The 19,853-nt window shown below is 38.6% G+C and overlaps 1 protein-coding gene across 4 annotated transcripts in view; it reads left to right on the top strand.

Annotated features, from left to right (window-relative positions):
* Positions 1-19,853, top strand: part of LIMCH1 (LIM and calponin homology domains 1) — a 177,966-nt gene that overhangs the window by 106,352 nt on the left and 51,761 nt on the right. For 3 of the 4 annotated variants that reach the window (XM_064652943.1, XM_064652945.1, XM_064652944.1), the window contains 6 exons: positions 1,102-1,132; positions 4,184-4,294; positions 8,537-8,732; positions 13,054-13,303; positions 13,960-14,232; positions 18,755-19,045. In XM_064652943.1, the coding sequence (XP_064509013.1) occupies positions 4,286-4,294; positions 8,537-8,732; positions 13,054-13,303; positions 13,960-14,232; positions 18,755-19,045 (1,019 nt within the window). In that variant the 5' untranslated portion in view covers positions 1,102-1,132; positions 4,184-4,285. The remainder of the gene's footprint in view (positions 1-1,101; positions 1,133-4,183; positions 4,295-8,536; positions 8,733-13,053; positions 13,304-13,959; positions 14,233-18,754; positions 19,046-19,853) is intronic. The other variant, XM_064652946.1, reaches the window with a different exon arrangement.

Raw genomic sequence — 19,853 nt, 5'->3', positions numbered from 1 at the left:
TAAAGAATTTCTTACTGACTTGTTAAACAACACTCTTTTCCACTGTTATTTTATTAAGGAAAAAAACAGGACTGTTCTATTTTTCTTAGTATGTGGGTATTGGTGGACAAAATTTTGGCTTAAGAAGATGTTATCAAAAAATGCTTGGTTTTACCATTGCCTATATTTAGGCTTTTGTTGTTCTAACAGATGTAAGTACATTTACTTTTGGTTTTGTCAGGTAACCTTTCATGCTGGAGTGGTCTTACCATTATAGCAGAAGACAATAATCAGGAGACAATCTTTACTAAATCTGAAGTAGTTTTATTTATTTTTCAGCACTTAAATGTCATACACATTTCCTCCATTAATGCTTTCTTTGCTGAATTTTGAAATGTTCAGGTTTGCACAAACTTTGTGCCTTGTTGTTTCTAACATAAAAATTCCACCCTTTCAGGAACATTGGAGAAAAAAAATAAATTGAGAAGGATGCCAGTGTTCAGTCTGAGCACTCAAGTATACATTCAAAAAATAAATGTTTTCCACAGCAGGTTCTGTTTTAAGTGGCAGGATCTTTGCTGCTTCACCCATCTACTTTGTTCTTTGTGAGTCTTGTTTCCACAGAAGCTCCTGCAATATTTCCTTAACGTTTGGTGATATCTCCTGTGCATGTTCAGTTGTTTCCACAATCTGTATGGCTTGCATGATTCATCACAGAGCAGAACCTGTAATAACTGCAAAATGTATTTTAGCGGTGAGGACCTTTGTCTTCTTTTTGTAAGAAATCAGCAACTCTATTTAAAGGAAATATTTTTGGCACTGTTCTACTTTAATGTGGGACCATTATAAACACATTTTATTTTTGTGCTTCCAGAGTTCTAATTTAATGATTGAAATAATGGTGACAAAATACTCCCATGTTAAGAATAAATGAATGTGTGAACTACATCTTCTTAGCTTTCATGTGTTTTCACCCAGCAGAAGCGTTCTGCAGGATTTTGTTAGGGAAAATGTGATTTGCTGCATACAGGCTCTTGGAAAGTGTGTCTACTTTCTGATTTTTTTCCCCTCTCTCTTTTTTTTTTTTTTTTTTTTGGTGTGTGTGTTTGTGTGTGCAACCAGGAACATTGACTATAGTAGGAAGCTGAAAAATGTAAGTACATCACTTGGAGTTTGTTGAGTTTTTTTATCTGGTTAATCCTGTATTTGGCCTGAGCAAGAATTATGTCAGTAAAAACTGAGTACAGATAAGTATTGCTGAAAAGTCCTTCTGAATACAAACCTAACTAGGTTCTGCTGGAAATTTAGGTAGAGCTGCTATGGCAAAGCAGCCTTACAATAGAAATAAGGTAGAGAACATTTGTCTCTTCTTGGATAAGTGATAAATAATGTGATTTCTGTGCTGTCCAGTGTGCAGTGTACTGGGAACAGTCTGACTCGCCCATGAAGCGACACTTTTGTAACCCTTCATGAATATATTGGCATAAAGTGCATTTGCACAAAGCATTTAAAATTAAGCAAAATGATCATCAGATCTGGATGCAAGTCTTTACTATCTGGTTTGCTAGTTTTCTCATGGTTCTTCCAAATAAATTAATGTTTCCCAAGAAAGATTATTTCCATTTAACTTAAATGTCTTGTTAATTTAAACTAATTGCAATCCTGTAATTGTTAAGTGGAAAAGAAAATGTCTAAACTTTGCTGGTCTCAGAGTTAGTTATTCTCTTAAAGCCTAGCAAGCTGTCTGTCCTTAGTCAGCTGTAAACTGGTAGAAATTTGATTTTGTATTTGGCTCACATCCCTATAAAGTGATGGGAAATGCCAAGATCTTTTCCTAGTAACATTGCAAGCCAGTAATCATGGCTGTGGGTAAAAAAACCCCAAACAAAACAAAAACACCCCCTCCCCCAAATTATTTCATGCTGTCTTTCCCATCATCACCATCATCAGTAGAGTAGTATCTTCTGCACCCAGCACACAAAGTTTTAGGGGAAGAGTTCACCTTTGGTATTTTAGCACTGTTGTGGGCACTGGCTAAATATCTTTGTACATATGTATTGTTTTAAAGGTAAAGTTTCAAAAATATCTTCCATGATGTGCTTCTAGGCAATATATGCTTTCCAGGTGCATGATCCTGCAACCTTGGCTGGCAGCCAGTCGGAATTGCTTGCAAATGTGAAATTATCCACTTTTTTTCCCGTCTCAAATAAAGAAAGGAAGAAGAGAGAAAGTGATTAAATGCTAGCATAAATAAATAAAAATACCACGTCCTTCATCAGTGAACTAAATGGCAAAATGAATTGGACAGTTTCCTGGTTGCCAGAAATACTATATTTGCAAGTGTTATCATTTAACTTGAGAACATATACTGTAAGAATTCTTTGCATAAATTTATCAAGTAGTACTGGTTGAAGGATAAAAGCTCAGATAAAGGTTGTTTCAAGATAAAAAAAAAATCAGTACTAGTGAAACCACCTCCTTTCACTCAGCACAGTATTGATTTGGATGTAATTTTAAAACAAGGGGAAAAATTTTGAACTTTATTAAAAGTGTTACTCAGATATTTTATGACATGTACACTATTTATAAACTAAAGAAAAATATAAACTATATTTATATATAAAATACATATTTTACATTATACACTACTGTTGTTTTTAAACTGAGGATCTGTATGACATACACAGTATCCTTTTCTGGCAGGGCCTCACCTGTAGTGCTGCATAATTTTGGACATCACACTTAAATGAAAAATGGGAATGCTAGAGCAAGTCGATGAGAAAAGTCCAGCATATATTGCTGAGGAGGAAGCACTGGAGGAATATGGGTGCATGTTTTAGGGAAGAAGAGTCTGAAGGATGTCTGTTCCCAATACCACCTTGGGATTTTTGCTAATCTTGTTTTCTTTAGTTCACTATATAGTATGAAGTATATGGCCCTGTCCCATCAGAACATAAAGTTAATGTAACTTTTTTTGATAGAGTTAATGGCAACTATTATTTATTATTGGTTGCACATCTTTTCCACATCTAAATATTTCCTGTTTGTTCTGCAGTTAAATACTTCGCACTGTCACAGAATATGCCAAAATAATGAGCATTAAATGAGAAAAAGCCCTAAGTTCTGAGGTGATGGTTTGTCATTTTTATCCAGTGCAAAACACTGAACTGAATTGCTTTTGATGATCAGTTTCCAGTCCAAATTGCTGCTGCACAAGTGCCATTAAAGACATTGCTTTAAGTGGAGGCATATGTGGGTGCAGGGAAGGACTTTCTCTGTATGGTGTAAACGGCAGCATTTTTGGAGTTGTTGGATTTGACCATCCTAAGCATCTTAATTTCTCCTTTCCTAAAACACATGCAACACCAGCAGTGTCAGGGCAGATTTCTTTGCTACTTAAAGAAGTGAAGGGGTATATAAACACTTGCAAGAGCAATTCTTGGCCTTTTCCCCTCACTAGTTTTGAAATGACTTGAGTTATGAAGAAGCAGCAAGTCAGAACTTGAATGAAACCACTAACTCTTTCCCCTGTGGTCTGATAGAAATGACCAGATGCTCATGGCTTTTGATTAATCTTTATTCATCTTCTTTATTAAGCATTTCTTAAGCTGTTATAACAAGTTGTTATCAAAAGCCTAGAAGTAAATGTTCCTGTATCATCTGGTTGATTACATTAGGATGATTAAAAATGAGACTTCCTTTTCTGTCCTTGAAATAGACAGGCACACATATGAGATGTTTTTAGGCAGGCACTCATTCAAGATGTTTTGTTTATTCCCTTGATCTTAATGGTTTTAATTAACGACTTCTAGTATCAGTACTCTTTAGGGATTTTTTTCTTTTTGGGTTTACAAACAGATATATTTATGTGTCTTCTAGACAGTTTCAAATATATTTGTCTAGTTTTTCTATTCAGATTCATTTTTTCTGTTTCTTTTCCAGGCAGACATGACAGTTGTACTATTTTTATTAAAAATACCAGGGAGATAATGTGTTAAGTTACATATTGTGTAGGACTGTTTAAATTTTCACGGTTACTTGATGTATTTATGTTTAACCTTTGACAGACACTTCCCTTTAAATTCTGATTTATAGCAAAATCTTGTGCCACTGTGCAGTTTAGAATAAATCAGGGATGAAGGGAAGTAAATTTAGCTAAGTGACTGTGTAGATGGCTTAAATTAATTCTTCTTAACTTCTGCAGGTATTAGTCACCATTTATTGGCTAGGGAAAGCGGCAAACAGCTGCACGTCATATAGCGGATCAACCCTGAACCTGAAGGAATTTGAAGGTTTCCTGGCACAAATGAGAAAGGTATCTTTTTGTTATGTTTTGGGAATGGAAATTTATCTCAAATTATTAGTCCCATAAATAAACTGTTTGTTGCTAAATATGAGGGGGGGTGGAGTTTCCATATGTTTTGGTGTGAGTTTTTTCATTTATGACACCAAGTTTCAACCAGAAGAGCTGAGACTCAAAAGGAAAGTGTCAGACTTGCAAGAGCAGAGTTTTTCCTCTTTAAAACATTCAGTCTCATGGGCAACTTTTTTGGTTTTATGTTGCAACATAAAGCATCAAACCAAAGTATCTAAATAAAGCTGAAGGGGAAGAGAAGGAGATTATGTGTCACCAAGGATATAGTTATGATAAATCTGTGTTTTGCCAAGCTCTAAATTCTGGCTGAAATCATATTTGGTGGTTTATGAGCTGAGCTGTTGGAAAGGAAAAGTTGTGATTGCTCTAGGGTAGTTTGGGGACTTTTGGTTGAGCATTCCAGCATGCCCTGAATCTTGAATCAGGTTGCTTAGCATCAATGACCAAGAATGCATTTCTTGGGGATGGAAGGGGCAAGGAGCAGACTTGTAAGAAGATGGCAGCACCACATGTTAGCATTGCATGTGTTGGATGTAGTGCTTATGAAAGGCCACGTAGATACGTTCTCCAGTCCGCAGAGAGCTTCGCGCCTGCTGTTTCCTCCCCATGTCATGTAACGGCCATGTCGCCACAGGCAGAAGAGTTTGGGGACCATGGGAGAATCTCTGGACTTCACTCTCCTCGAGCGCTGTGGTACTGCATCTGCACCAGCTGCAGCTCTCCATTCTGGGATCCCATAGGGCCAGCACCAGATTGCCACTGGAGAAAAAGAAATACTTGTCTGATAGCAGCTTCTATATCCTGGTGACACCAGAGAACCTTAACTAGATGGGTAAAATCCCTGTTTGTGAGCCCAGTTCCTGTGAAAACTCAAGCAAAAATGGAGAGGAAGAGAGAACATCTTGCTTCTCTGGAGAAATTTATTTTAGTCTTCATTTTAATAACCTGCGCTAGTTACTTGGGACTTTGGCACTCGTGAGCGATGTGACTGAGCCTAAGCCATAAAAAATGAAGTTAGTTGTTTACAAATAGAAGATGCAGGGAAGGAGCAGTCTGCACTCCAAATAGTCAGAAAGGTGAAACAAAGCCAAACAAGGGGGCTGGCACAGAAAAATTGGCAAAGTACAGGTTGTTATAATGTTAGTGCTGCATGGTATTGTGGTTTATTTTTTAATGTTTAATCTTGCACCACGAGGCTCCTCTTTTTTCAGGTGATACTTACCTGTGAAACTAATCATCAGAGCACTTTAGAGGTCTTATCTTGAGCCCTTTTGTGGGATGAAGTAGGCTGGAGCTTAAAGGCAGTGTTCTCTAGGGAGCTGATGGTAATGGAGAGCCTGGCTGAGCATTGCGGAGCACTGTGAATCAAGGCCAAAGGCAGGAGGCTGGGACTTGACTTGTTGCAGATTTGGAGCTGGGAGAAGAGTAGAGATCTCATAAAAGCTGAAAGCTATATATTCTTTTAATGCATAAACAGAGCACTTTGCAGTCCTGAAAAGTCTTGTTTAGGTGATTCTGTTATGAGGGCCGTTGTGACTTGTTTTGGGATCACCTCCCTACTCCTATGTCCCTGCAGTATTTCCCACTGGCAGTTGTGGGTTTGTCTGTTACTGCATTTGAAGAGGATTTGGTTGTAAAATAGAACATGTTAATCATGCTGTGCAACACTCTGATGTTCTTTATAGCTGAGCTCGAGTGATGAAAAGACACTTTATCACATTCTCTACTGGTATTTTTCCACAGAATTTAGTAAGTAAATCGCCCATAAATTCAGTCTGGTTTAGTCTTTCTGTTGTAAATCCTCTTCTGCTCTCCTTTTTTAATAAGCAAATCAAAAGACAGCTCCAATGTAAGTTGTCTCAGACTCATCTTTTTTTCTTCTCGTATTGAAGGGGCTATTCATTTCTAATTTTATTCATGCAACTCTGTTTTTAATTTCTTTAACTATTTGAGTAATCATTTTTCTTTTAAACTAGAAATTCACAACGACAAAAGATCCATGGCTTTTTGATTATATTTAGTGGGTGGAACTTCCTGGAAAAATGCATCTTATATTTGGCAGTCATGCTTCTACTGCCACTCGGTGACATACTGTGTTTTTAATTAGATAATATGAAAGACTGATGTGCTGGTTTGTGTCATGCTATGGTGTTATCAGTCCCACAGATAACCACTTTCCCATTGATAATGTTTGGGAAATAACATTTGTTCAAGCCAGGACAAGTACCCGTCTGTGTGACGGCATTGTGTTTGCCAAGGGAAAGGCTGTAAAGAACATGTTTACAGAAGTCTAGGATCCTATCCTGGTGCCTGCCTCCTAATTCCTAGTGAGCGACATGCAAAATTAACATCAACAGGCCTTTGAAAGTAAGGTCTGCAGAACTCATTAGTTTACAATTGGACTGTTTTCAAACTCTGATAGATACTGAATGCAGGCTGGGGCTTTTTGCCCAAGTTTAAGTCCCTGTAGCTGCTGAGCAGTTCTGTGTCATTCAAATACAGCAATTTAGGAAAATGGAAATGTGCCTAAAGGTTGAGAATAGCTGATTTGGTATGAAGGGATGAGTGGATTTAGGGAATTTGGATTTTTTAAAAGATTTTTGGATCATGTCACAAACAGGATTTTGATAGGATTTTTAGATTTGTTCTTGGATATGTGTAATTCATGAAGATTTCAGGGAGACTGGTCTTCATCGTGTGTTGTTTCTATCAATATTTTACTTCACTAAGCAGAACTGAAGAAGAGAATTCGGTTACAACTTAGATGCATTTTATTTGTTTTTAGAAAATATTTTCACTTCTATTTGCAGTGAGGTTACTTAATGGCATTACCACAGTTTAGCCTGGCCTTAGGCGACCTTTGCCGCTGCCCTTAATGTGGTATTTTGGCAGATTAGTAGCGAGTGGCACTAATTAAGCCTTCTTCCTGAAAAGTCTGCAGAACGTTTGGTCTGATCTCTCAATCTCCCTTCAAGCCTCCCTCTTTTTCAGCGTGGGAGTGTTGGTGTATTATTGTAGGGCTCTCCTCCCTCCATCACTTTTCCAGCAAACACTGTGATATTCCTGATTGATCTTCTCCTTAGTGATACTAGTGACGGGTAAACCCTTAGCAGTTAAGGACAGTGGGAGCTGTGCTCAACATAGCCATTGTGCTTCAGCTAATGGTAAGCAGGGGGTGCTTCTTAATTAGGAATTAATATTCAAATGCTTCTGGGAAAAAAAAAATCACATTCCAGCCTCTTTGGGTCACAAAATGTCAGTCTGATAATGGCACCCACATCTCTGACTTTACTTACTGTCGGGGGAGAAAAAAACAGATTTATCTTTGAATAAACTTAGTTATTTTTGTTTTTTCTCAGTCTGTATGATTTTAATTAATGTTAGGATGCTCTCTAAAACAAGGGATTTATTATAATTCAAGGGTGAGGATGGCTTCTATTGACCTTTCCCTCTGCTGGAGTTTCAGTGTTTTAGTATGTGCTGCTTGCACTGGAAAGAATTTATAATCACAGGGCTGTCAAAGACAACCATTGTTCTCCCTGCTCTGAACATGTGGGTCAGCTACAAGTGCTTTCATATCCCCCAGAGCCAGGAGCTGGCAAAGAGTAAAGAGCACAACTGAATTCTTCTGAGGCATCGGGAAAAGCATTTTGCATATTTTTCATTGCTGATTGCTTGAGAAAGACATCCCTCTTTCATAACAGGAATTTCTCTTCAAGGTAGAGGGAGGCTGGGGCACACTGCTTTATTATTTTGCTGAGCTGAAGCAGCAACAACAAATGCTGTCTGCTGGTGTCCTGGCCAGATACAATAGATGGGCAATGGGAGGAGGGGAATCTTTTGGAAAGCAGCAGACTTAAACCTGATGCAGGCATGATGTTAAAATTGTAGTGCCTTTGCCTGTGCCATGGACTGTGGACGACAAGTCAAGGTTCAGGTTGCTTTCATTTTTGATCGGTTTATTAACTGGCCTATTGGAACTTTTTCTCAGTTCGTTGTACTAATCCAGTGAGAGTGATTTCTTCTTAATCAGCATAAAATTGGGATTTATGGCAAGCTTGCACTTTTGTTTTGAAGGGAAGAAGGGGCAAAAATCAAGGAAACCCTTTTTTCTGGGGAGGAGATTTTTAGTATTTGGGAAGATGCTTTGCTGTCTGATGTGTAATGGATATTTCCACGTAGGAAACAGAGGATATTGAGAGCCCAAAGCGCAGCATTCGTGACAGTGGTTATATAGACTGCTGGGACTCTGAACGCAGTGATTCCCTCTCCCCGCCTCGCCACGGCAGAGATGATTCCTTTGACAGTCTGGACTCCTTTGGCTCCCGCTCGCAGCAGACACCATCTCCAGATGTAGTGCTCAGAGGGAGCAGTGATGGTGAGTACCAGTCACAGTGCGGCACGTGAATAATGTTGTGACATAGAGGCAAAGTTTCTGGAATAAATGTGCCATTCAGAAGCTGGATACTACCTCTGAACCGGGCTAATCCAGTGGGAGAACTTTTCTATGAGTGCTGATTCGTGCTCCCTGAGTTGTAGATGACTTTGCCAACAACTTACCTGAAATCTGACTCAGGATAGCGTAGCATTGGAAAATGAGTTACATCATTGCACTGTAACTTTATGATGGGAAGAGTGTTTTTCTGGGTTACAGTGTAAGAGGATGTTATGCAGACTCATTTTAGCTTATAAACTAGGCTAAAGTAAGAAATAAAATTGCAGGAACAAGGAAAATATTGTAGTGAATAAAGTGTTTGCTTAGGTAAACTCCGGGCAGATAAATGACATAGAAATATCTTGGGAATGTCTGATACTTGACAAAGTTTTGAAGTCTGATGTACAGTGCTTTACCAAATGTCGTATTTGTTTTCATGGTATTTAGAAAATTGGATAAATTAATAGCTCCCAGCATCAGAGCTGTGGCCATCTTTGTACACATTCGTGCAAGAACATGCAACTCTAGGAGTACAGAAGGGGTGCTGCTTTTCTGCCTTTCTTTTCTGATTCCCAGAGCTTTCCAGAAGCTTGTAAATACAGCTTGCTGGATGAAGAAGGATTTGCTTAGGGTAGGTGTAGAGCATGCTCTTAGGTTACCTGTCATGAGCGGGATTCTGGTTCAAGACAAAAGGATGCATGATTGAGGCTCTCTCTGCACAGTTACATTCCTGATGAACTGATAAATAAGTCAAATTTCATCATCAGATGAAGCTGTGTTGCACACACGAATCACTTCTCCTTAGTAATGTTACTTATTTAATACAAAAATGGAAAGGCAGAAGGACCTTTTGGTAGGAACCAGATGTTCATACTGCTTTTGGCACTGTGAAAGAAACCGGTGCTAATCATAACCGGACACATGAGAGATTGCCTGAGATGATGGGGAACCCCTTAGAACTGGAAAGCTGGCAGGGAGAGTTGGCATCACAGTAGAATTATGAAAGAGCTGTGGGAAAATCAGAGCTAAGATCTGCTCTGAGTGACCTGCGGTATTTGGGCTGTTATTGATTTACCATCCAGAACCAGCTACTGGGGCTTATTCCCTGAAACAGCCTCATGGCCCTTCAAAGCACAGGGCTATGTTTTTCTGCCTTCCCAAATGAGACAAGTGTGGTGTTGGCAATTAGGAACACCTCACAAGTCCTAATCAAGAAGTCTTGCTCTGTCCTGGGTGCTTGATGGGTGTCCTGTGTCCGTGCTTACTTGGAGCTGGTAGGCAGCCAGTTACATATGTCCTGTAGCTGCTTCCTATCAACTTCTGCTGTATTAGCAGATTTTAGAAAGGTTCTGTGGGTTTTTTTGCCACAGTTAAGACATACTGTCTTGTCACATTCTTGAGTCTGTAACAAACACAAAAGAAGATAAAAGCATACAAAGTTTGTTCTTAAAAATTAGTATTTAACTATATCCAGGATGCGAGCAGATGCTGTGTGCACATGTATGACTTGTCCAGCCAGCACTTTATGTGTCCCATTTTCCCTGCTTGCTGCTGACATAACTTCACAGCTGTCTCCTCCAACAGTTGCAGGTGGAGTGTAACTTGGCTGACCTCTTTTATGTTGAACCTCTTCCTGTGGCCCCAGCAGGCTAGTGTATCACTCAGCTGTGTGTAGTTTTTGATAGAAATAATTTATGTTGGACTTGATGATCTTAGAGGTCTTTTCCAACCTAAATGATTCTATGATTCTTTATGCAAAGCTGGATGGAGGAAAAGGTTCTGCTTTCATTACTTCTTTCTCCATTCAAATGGGAGCTTTATAAACCAAATAATATTGTGGTGAACTAAAACTATAATTCCTTCCACTTCTAGGAGAAAAAGAATGAATGTAGATCATTTAAGTGACCCTAAAGTCATGATTAGTTTAGATGGAAGCAGTGAGAAATGCTGCCTTCACAAATGCCATCTGTGATGAGTCTCACTGTTGAGGAACTGCTCTGGTGTCATATGCAGATCCTTCCCCTTGGAAAAAAGCAAACAAAACCAGTGGTAGAGTAGAGCACTTTATTTAAAACACAGTAGAATTGCAGGCTGACCTGCCTCTAGAGTTGCCAATGAATAAAATCCTCTGCTTGGCCAAGAGTTGTGCATGGATCCTTGTACGAAGGATCTGTACTTGTCTGTGGTGTATAACTGCTTGTTACTGGTTGTGGAAACTGTGGTGCTGCTTCTACTTGGAAATGCAGAAAAACAAATTTAAGGTTATAAATGTAGAGCACAGCTGCATCTTTCATTTGTTACTTTGGCTTCCAGTGCTTTTTTTGCAAATTTGAGCTGAAAATAATTTCGTGAGTAAAATATGAATAATTAAAGAAGGTATTTGTCTTTGAAGTACTCAACTTGGGGATACTTGTAGGCACATCAGTAATGAGGGAGAGGAATGTGTTCTAATTCCTCTGCTACTGTGGTTATCCCAGCATTTCTGTCTGCCAGATCAAGACTGGTTTTCATGTGATACAAAAATAGACACCAGAACAAAGTCAAAAGCAAACAGAATAGCAAATAACATTTGCTAATATATTGCTAAATGAAATAAAATTTTATTTTATTTTAGTTCCTCTGTGCCTTGCTCAGGCTAATGATACTGCAGCTCTTCAAACCTCAGCTATCCTCAGATACCTGTGATTCTGTGATCATATCTCTCCTTTTTGTTTCAACATAGACTCAGTTTACCAATCATGGTGCTAGTTATCGTAAGTTCTTAAAGAAAATTGTTCAAGCAAAAGAATCCTGGCAAAAAAAAAAGGGCATTGTGATTTTTGTCTAACTAGTTCATTTCCATTTTGTCATATCTTTTCTTACTGTTCCCTTTCACTCTTCTTCACCTCTCCAAGCAAACAATTAATTACTCAATCTGCTGCAAAACCTCATTGCAAATAACATTCCTAGCATATTTAGATCTCTTTTCCTTCCCCCCCTTTGAGTTATACACAAGCTACTTGTGATTTTTATGACTTCATTGTTTTCAGTTGTTCATTCGGTAGCCCAGTAAATTAGCTAGTAATTTACTAGTGTGTTGAATTAGCAAGAGGACACAACCTGTGTGGCTTCCCCTCACCCTGGAAAGGGGAAACATCTATTGCACATGCAAGTGTTGCAAAGGGGCCAAGGACCAGAGACATCCAATACTCCAAAGCTCAGAGAAGATATGAATGCTGGTGGGACGAATATGCTCCATTTCACTCTTCAAACCAGGGCCTATGATGATGTTACACTGCTGAGAGAGAACTATGTGCATAGCTTCTTTGTGAATTGCTTTAAAAGGCTCGTGATGGTGTGGGGAATCTAGTGAATGTCTATGAAGTGGCTTCCAAGATGGCTACAAGGGCAATTCCACACTGCAAATGCTCTTTAGGGTATTTGTCCTACCATTGGGGAGTTTAGTTTTCAAGTCAGAAAAGTCTTTCCTAAATTTCAGTGTTTTAAATGGCTTGTAAATATCAGGAGGCTTAGTTCATTTGAACAAAATCAAGTAGTCACCCAGCTCTGTTGTCTCACATCTTGTTCTCTGTAACTCTTGATTTTTCTCTCTCACCTTATTTCTTCACCAGTAAGGATTTTTCAGTCTTTGCTGTACTGACCTAACCACTAAATCCTAAGGTCCCTTCCCTGTCTCCTTGCACATTTCCATTTGGGGATCAAATGCTAGATCAAATTGCTAGAATGATTGACCAGGCAACTGATGAGGGAGACCATCCGAGTTTTCTGGTTTATAGCAGCTGATGCCATTCTTAGATCTTGACCATAGCTGATGCTGTGTGTGTCCAAATTGCTGTGTGTAGAAACACCCACATATTCCTGCCATTCTGTAGCTATATAACATGCAGCCCTTTTTTGCTTCTGCTTGTGCTAGGCACATATAAGAATGCAAATCAGATCAGGCATACCCATATGAACAACTAGGCTATAGTCAGGTAAGCTTCTGTATCTGTCCTTTGTGACTGACAAGTCTGGCTTAGTCTGACCCTGAGATTTTTTGATGTGACCTGTGGCTGAAGATGAGTTTTTCAGAGATTGATGGAAAAAAGTGTTTATTGTCTGTGTAGATGTTATGACTACTACCTTCAGTGACTGATTTTAAAATACAAATGCAAGTAAGAGTGGTTAAATGTAATTTTGTCTTCTCTGAGTTATAATTTTAAAAAAACCCAAACAATTGGATGAAAGTGAAAATAAGGGGATTTTTTTTCTCCTTCCTCACTAGGGAGAGGAAGTGACTCGGAAACTGACCTGCCACACAGAAAAATGCCAGATGTGAAAAAAGATGATATGTTGGCGAGGCGGACCTCACACGGTGAACCTAAATCAGCTGTGCCTTTTAACCAGTACCTTCCGAACAAGAGTAATCAGACTTTCTATGTACCTGCTCCACTTCGGAAAAAGAAAGCTGAGCGAGAAGAATACCGAAAGAGCTGGAGCACAGCGACCTCACCGCTAGGAGACAGACCTTTCAGGTAAGACTGGCCTGTCCAGCTTCTCCCTTCCTCAGTGATGAGGGTAACAGTTGCCCAGTTTTCATTCTTTTCACAAGGCATATGATAACTGTAATAAATCTCTTGCTGATATGGTACTAATAAATAGTTTGTAACAATTGGTAGGAGAAAAGCAATGAGTAGAAAATCACTGTCTTGATGTTATTTACCATACAGTGCAATGTATAACTTGTGTTTGACAAGATGTCAGTTAATACAAGTACCATGGATGTCGACTCAAACCCGAGGCTGGAAAAAATTGTTCTGAATGATCTGTTTCAGTTCTCAAGACAGTTACTCACTGACAAAGGATACTTATAAGTAACGTTTGATGTATTTAATCAAAATAGATAATATTTTTGCTCTGTTTTTTGTAAAATCGGTTTATTTATGTGTTGTGTTCTATACACTAGTATGGTTTATATGGTTGTGACTATGTGTTTCTGCATGTTGGCTTTGTCAACTGATACTTAGCTTGTGGTTTGGCCTAAGAAGCAACTCCCATTAAAGAGCATAATTATTTTCCCTGATTATTCATTAGAATTCATACTTTGGCATCTTGATATCTGCAAAATGTGCTTACGAGTGTATATGTTTTAGACACAGTCTGTATTAAACTAACTTGTATAATTCAATAGTAAATCCCACCCTGAAACCATAGAAGAAGAACTGAATGAAACATCGGGACTGTGTGAAAAGGAGAAAGTGTGCTCTGTGGCTCCTGAGGCAAGCCCCCTTAAAAATCAATTAGGTTTGAATCAAAGTGAAGAAAACTCCATAGACCAATCTCCTTCGTGTAGTGCAAAGGAAACATCAGCACCCAAGGGGAAAGACACGGAAGAGATCAGAAAGCTAAGAAGACTGGAACAAGCTGGCATTAAGGTTATGTCAGCAGCCCAGCGCTACGGCAGGTTAGCCCAGCGGTGTGGGAAATTGTGCACGCTTCACGTTTTTAGGATTGGCTGAAGTGTGGGCTTCCTTGATCCGCTGTGATTTCACATCTCCTAACAAAAACCCAGTCGCTAAGCACTCACAATTGCTAGTGAAAGTCTTGGTCTGAAAAACCTTGTGATGTGGCAGCTGTGGATTGCAGAGTTATATGATGCTAACTGCATTTATGTTGAGAAATTGTATTATCTTACAGCATAATGTAAACAGACTCCAGGAAGACTACTACCCAGACTACTTGTCACCTTCCATCTAATGCTTTCTTGTATTTAATAAAAATATATATAAATATTCATTAAAAATGCCTTGTTTAGGTAAAAGTTTCAGAAATTTATGTTACTTGTTGCTGGTGGGGCACTTTTTAGGTGGTTAATATTTTTGGCTGTGTTAATAAATGATATATTTATTTTTAATGGCAGGAACTATAAAAGTACAGTGCTTGTTAACACGTATACCAGTAGAGGCATAGTTCAGCAGTCATAATTTGACTGACTTTGGCATGGAATATCTGTAGTTACTCACTTATTATCTGTGTTATTTATTTTTGGATGTTGTTCAGTTTGGTTATTTCCCGTTCTTTAACTGGAGAGCTGAATGATGGCTAGGCTCATCACCCATGCCTTTCCATCATCTGATATTGGATCCTCATGAAAAATCTCTTCTAGTCATGGGGATGACCTCCAAAGCAGAGTTTTAGCCAATATGTCAGAAGACTAGGCTCTTATAAAGGATCAAAATGGTTTGGCTAAAGGCTAAGTGTCCAAATGTCCTCCTGTCCAAAACATTTAGTTTTGGATTGTGGGATGAAATCTTAACAGTGAGTAGTTTAGCAGATGCAGATCTGCAGTCTGGGCTTTGAAATCTAGTAGTAAGAAGTACAGCTCATATGTGGTGCAGTTCATTCATAGGTACAGTGACACTTGTCTGCGGCCACATACAGATGTACCATATGCAGATGACACAGTCACAGTATATATGCTGTCATTTGTCCTCTTCTCAGGTCTGCTTCGCTGTTGTCAAGCTGCACTGAACCAATGCTTGTGTGTGTTTGTGGAGTATTACTTTTAACAAAGTCAGATACTAATGTAGGTGAACTACCTGGCATAAATTAGTCCTTCAGTCTCAATTAGTGCTAGTCGATTGAGAATCCATAAACAGGAGGGTATTAGCATAATCCCATTCCAAGTCCCAAGGCTGTAGAATTAATAGTAGTAATATAGTAATATGGAGTACAATGTACCAATAGCTTGTGTTTATCAGTGCAGTGCACAACAAATAGCTCTGTTTGCATTTGGAGGATGCTCACCACACTGAGAGTCCATTTTCCAACCCTGTGCTTGATCTGCTGGCTTTATGTCTATGAAAGAAGCATGTGTGATCAAATGTGTGATTCTTTGGCAGGAATTCAGGTCTTCTCTTTCCTTAGACAATCTGTTGTCCTGACAGGACTGAAGGAGAAGGGAGGAGAAATAACAAGTCATTTTTCTTCCTTACTCTCAGTGGAAGCAACTTGTGGAATTTGGCAGCTGGAAGGAGGAGCTGATGGTTTTCTGTCCCAGCTAAGGGTGAAAGAGCAGAGCTTTGTAACCTAAGCTTCACTGTAGTGAAGTAGGAGTCTGCTTCTGGGGATTGAAGAAAGACACAGCAGAAAAGGCACTGGAGTCAGGGGTCTGTAAGGAAAATTATTTTTGTGTGTAAGTGGAAGAATAGTGGGTAAGGAGAAGGGAAGAATTTAGTAGTAACACTTTTGGATACAGAGCAGCATTTAATCATCTTTCTTAAAGTCATCGTACTCTTCCCTGTTCTTTGAACCTCTCAATTTTTCTCACTTCTTGGCATCGAGTTCAAATTTCCATGCAGTAATGATACTGAGCAATTCTCAGTCTTGTTTCTGTATTCTGATTTTTTGTTTCCACTTCTCTTACTCCCTGATCTTTTTAAGATGCCAGCCTCTCTTTTTTTCACCTGAGATTGTTAGTTTTCTTCCAGTTCCTCTGAGAAGGCTGTTTCATCTCGACATATTGACCTCTGGAGGACAGCCACTGTGACTTTTGCATTCTACAAGGCATCTAATTGTTCCTAAAGCTGAAATTCAGTAGGGGACCTTTCTGAATCCTGAACAAGAATGATTTGAGCTTGTAGGCAAATGTATTTTTTGCTTGGAGTCTAAGTACTTATCTCCATTGCTCTAGTGTGTTCTATTGAACTGGAAGCTATACAAATGCATGGTATTCTCCTTCCCAAAGAAGTGTATTATCTCTATTGCATGTTGTTTTATTGATATGTGATCCTTCTTGCTTGCTTATTGCCTGCATCTGTCTCTTACTTACTTTATTGTATTTGAAAGGTAAGGATCAGATTCATGGAGACACCCTAAAAAGAAGATAATTAAGTGTGTTGTAAGAGATGATGGAGAGGGAATGTAAGAGGGAAATGTGAGCAAGCATTTATGATATGTATGTTGCAAAAGGGATGTGGACTCTCACCTTGACAGAGCATAAGCATGCAAAACCCTTTCATTGTTCTGAAATGCAGTATAAGGATCCACAAGCCTGTGTAAGACTTTGCTTCAGGGAGTGCAAATGCCTGCAGTCTGACACTTTGGAAGCACCTGTTGTACTAGCAAAGACCCCTGGGCTGAGGCAGGGTGTGCAAGAACAATTTTCAACTAGATCTAGAGTCTTTGCTGTCTCCATGGTAAACTGACCTTAAAAAACACTTTTGAGACCATCACAAACTGATTCGGGAGACCTCAAAATGTCACAGCTAATCTCTGATTCCATTAAAAACAAAAATGAAAATGAATGGAAAATACTCTCAACCTAGAAACTGATTACTGAAGTCTAGTTACATACTAAAAGTTGTAAGTTTTTCATTACAAAAAAGTAAAGTCCTAGCTGCACTTTTGAATATTAAAACTCAATATTTCTTTGTTTCCAAAAATACTGCTCTCAGAAATGCTGCATTTGATGCTCTCAAACTTCAATAGCACTGGTGGGCATGAGACTGAAAAATCCAGCAGTTTTTACTGAATAATCATGTGGTGAGCCAGCTGTTTCTGAAGCTGTTGTGGACAGAGATGCTCATGAGGAAGAGGGACAATGGTTCCATTTGAAGTGCCATCGGCCAGTGTTGTCTGTTGCCTTAAATGAAATCATGATCTTTCAGAGGGATCTAAGGAAAAAGTTTCCTTTAGCTAATTTGAGACCATGCTCTCCACATCACTAATAGATCCTGTGTGTTGCAGCATAACAAGGCAAAGGCAGGTGGTTTTTTATGTCCTCTGAGCCTGAGCCAAGCTGGCCTGTCAGGGACGGTTTATGGCTTCTCCATAAGTTTCTCCAGCAACTTTGTTGAGCAGTACTTTGAAAGGGCATCTGGAGATGTAAAATAGGTGGCATATGCAGTAGGCTCACAGGGATTTAAAATGTTTAAAATGTTTTTAAAAACCAGCTAATTATAACACTCTTGATATTTAAAATAGCAGAGAAACTCAAAGCAACCCCTGAGCTGTTTAGATTTGATTTCTTAATGACAGTCTGTTTAATCCTTTGCGATCCCCTCTTTTTTGCTTTGTATAGCAAGGTGTGCTACATGAAAGAGCAAATGCCTACAAAAGTACTGCAAGGAGCATTCTACTACTTACTGCCCAACTTCCTAAAATATCAATACATACAATTGGATTTTTACATGTCAGAGTCGCCTATCTCTTGCCATTTGTCTTTTCAGTTTGCATAAAAGTATTGACCATTACGAGTTAAAATAAGCTTAATCTTTATGGGTACCAGTGTCAAGGGTCTTTACTGTCGTAATCTTCAGTAAAAGCAAGGCCATGTTTATAGCAGTTGCATTTCTGATGAAGGCAGGTTTCAATGTTTTCCAGCATGCCAGTATCATTGGTGTACTGGTGCTATTATTGTAGCTACTATATGTCAGCATTGGCATAAAGGGGTTATTCTGGGGAAAGGGATGGTTAATAAGGAAAAGAATCAAGCATGGATGTGTGTGAGAAGAAAAGCAGTTAAGAATAGTAGAGCAGATAGCCTCAGTGATTACTCAAGTGGATTTTTTTTTAAATAGACCTATTAAGAAGAAATGTCTGATATTTCAGGACTCAGCAGTGTTTTCTAGGCATCAGGTATTTGCATCAAATCTCTTTCTTTGTTTGAAGTGTTCAAGAAGTTTAATACTGCCATTTACAGTGCTACATTCACTGCATCTAGTATGTTAAAACTAGTTTTTACTGGTTCTTCCAGCTATAGCTAAAATAAGTAAAGGTCCAACATGCTGATTTTTTTGTGTAAAGTCCTTGTGTATTTGTTACTAGTCTATAAGTTTTATTTCTAGCAAGGCTTTGCCCAATCTAACAGCTGCCTGGAGCATATTTGATTAACTGTGCTTGTTTTTTGACCTGGAGATGAGTGTTGCACTGCCCTCTTCTCCCCTGGTGCATCAAGAGCTTTGTTTAATTTTGCTTTGTGTCAGTAAAAAGCTGATATGTGAAGACACCGGAAGCATCCCAGACATCATCCTTCGCAAGGACAATCCCTTCATGACACATTATCAAGGAAAGGATTCTGGTTCAGAAGATGAAGCAACCAGCAGAGTTCCTGATTTAGAAAAGGATGACTTTGCCACTCGGAGAGCCAGATTGAATCAACCCAAACATATAGTTCCATTTAACTCCTTTTTAGTTGGATCCTATACAAGTAAAGATAAAGGTAAACCGGAAGATGTTAGAAAGCCATTGCAGATGGAAAAAAAGGAACACGCAAGGTGTGCATTCATGGTCTTATTCTTTCAGTTATAATGCCTAATTTCACCATGGTCTATTGCTGTGTAGGACTAAAGCTATCTTGGCTACAAAAAAACTTACAGGGTACAGTAAATGCAAATACTTTATCATAAGGTGAATCAAACTGGGATTTTTTCTTAGAGTATGAGGACCAGAAGTTTAAATTGGCTTTGAATGTAAACAAGATAAAGGCAGGACACTTTTGTTATCTAAGCTCACAAGACAGCTCATGAGCCTGAGTAGCAGAGAATAAACTTAAAATATATGTTTTGTATCTCAGCTCTTTTTCTGAGCGCTTTCACTACATGTTTTTTTGGATGCATTTGTTTCATCTCATGAAAAAGTTCTTTTTTGGGAAGCAAGGATATTTGTTTTATTTGTGCAAACAGAAGTGACTCTAGATAAAACTACTATATACACATTACAGTGAATGACTGTAATAACTGATACATTCAGAAAACTTCTTTTAATATTTAGTAGCTTTTTTCAGTAATGTCAAATGTGCCTTTCAGTTGCCAGTAATTTGATTGTATTAATATTTTCTAATGACTAATTTGACAGGACATCTGAAGAGCACCTAACCAAATTTTAATAGTCCAATGCTGTTGACATGACTCTAAGATCAAAGAAATTACATAGAATGTTTGGGACCAAAACTTGAATTCACTGTGTGAATGATATGCAAATGAGATATTTGTAACTATTTAAGAGAAAGCTTATTGCAGAAATGCTTATTACAGTAATAACATAAAGATTTTTCTTGCTTGAGCTAGGAATAGAAGTTCACAA

Source organism: Pseudopipra pipra, chromosome 4 (assembly GCF_036250125.1).
Source record: "Pseudopipra pipra isolate bDixPip1 chromosome 4, bDixPip1.hap1, whole genome shotgun sequence".
NCBI classification, from domain to species: domain Eukaryota; kingdom Metazoa; phylum Chordata; class Aves; order Passeriformes; family Pipridae; genus Pseudopipra; species Pseudopipra pipra.
This window is presented reverse-complemented; position numbering and strand designations above follow the sequence as displayed.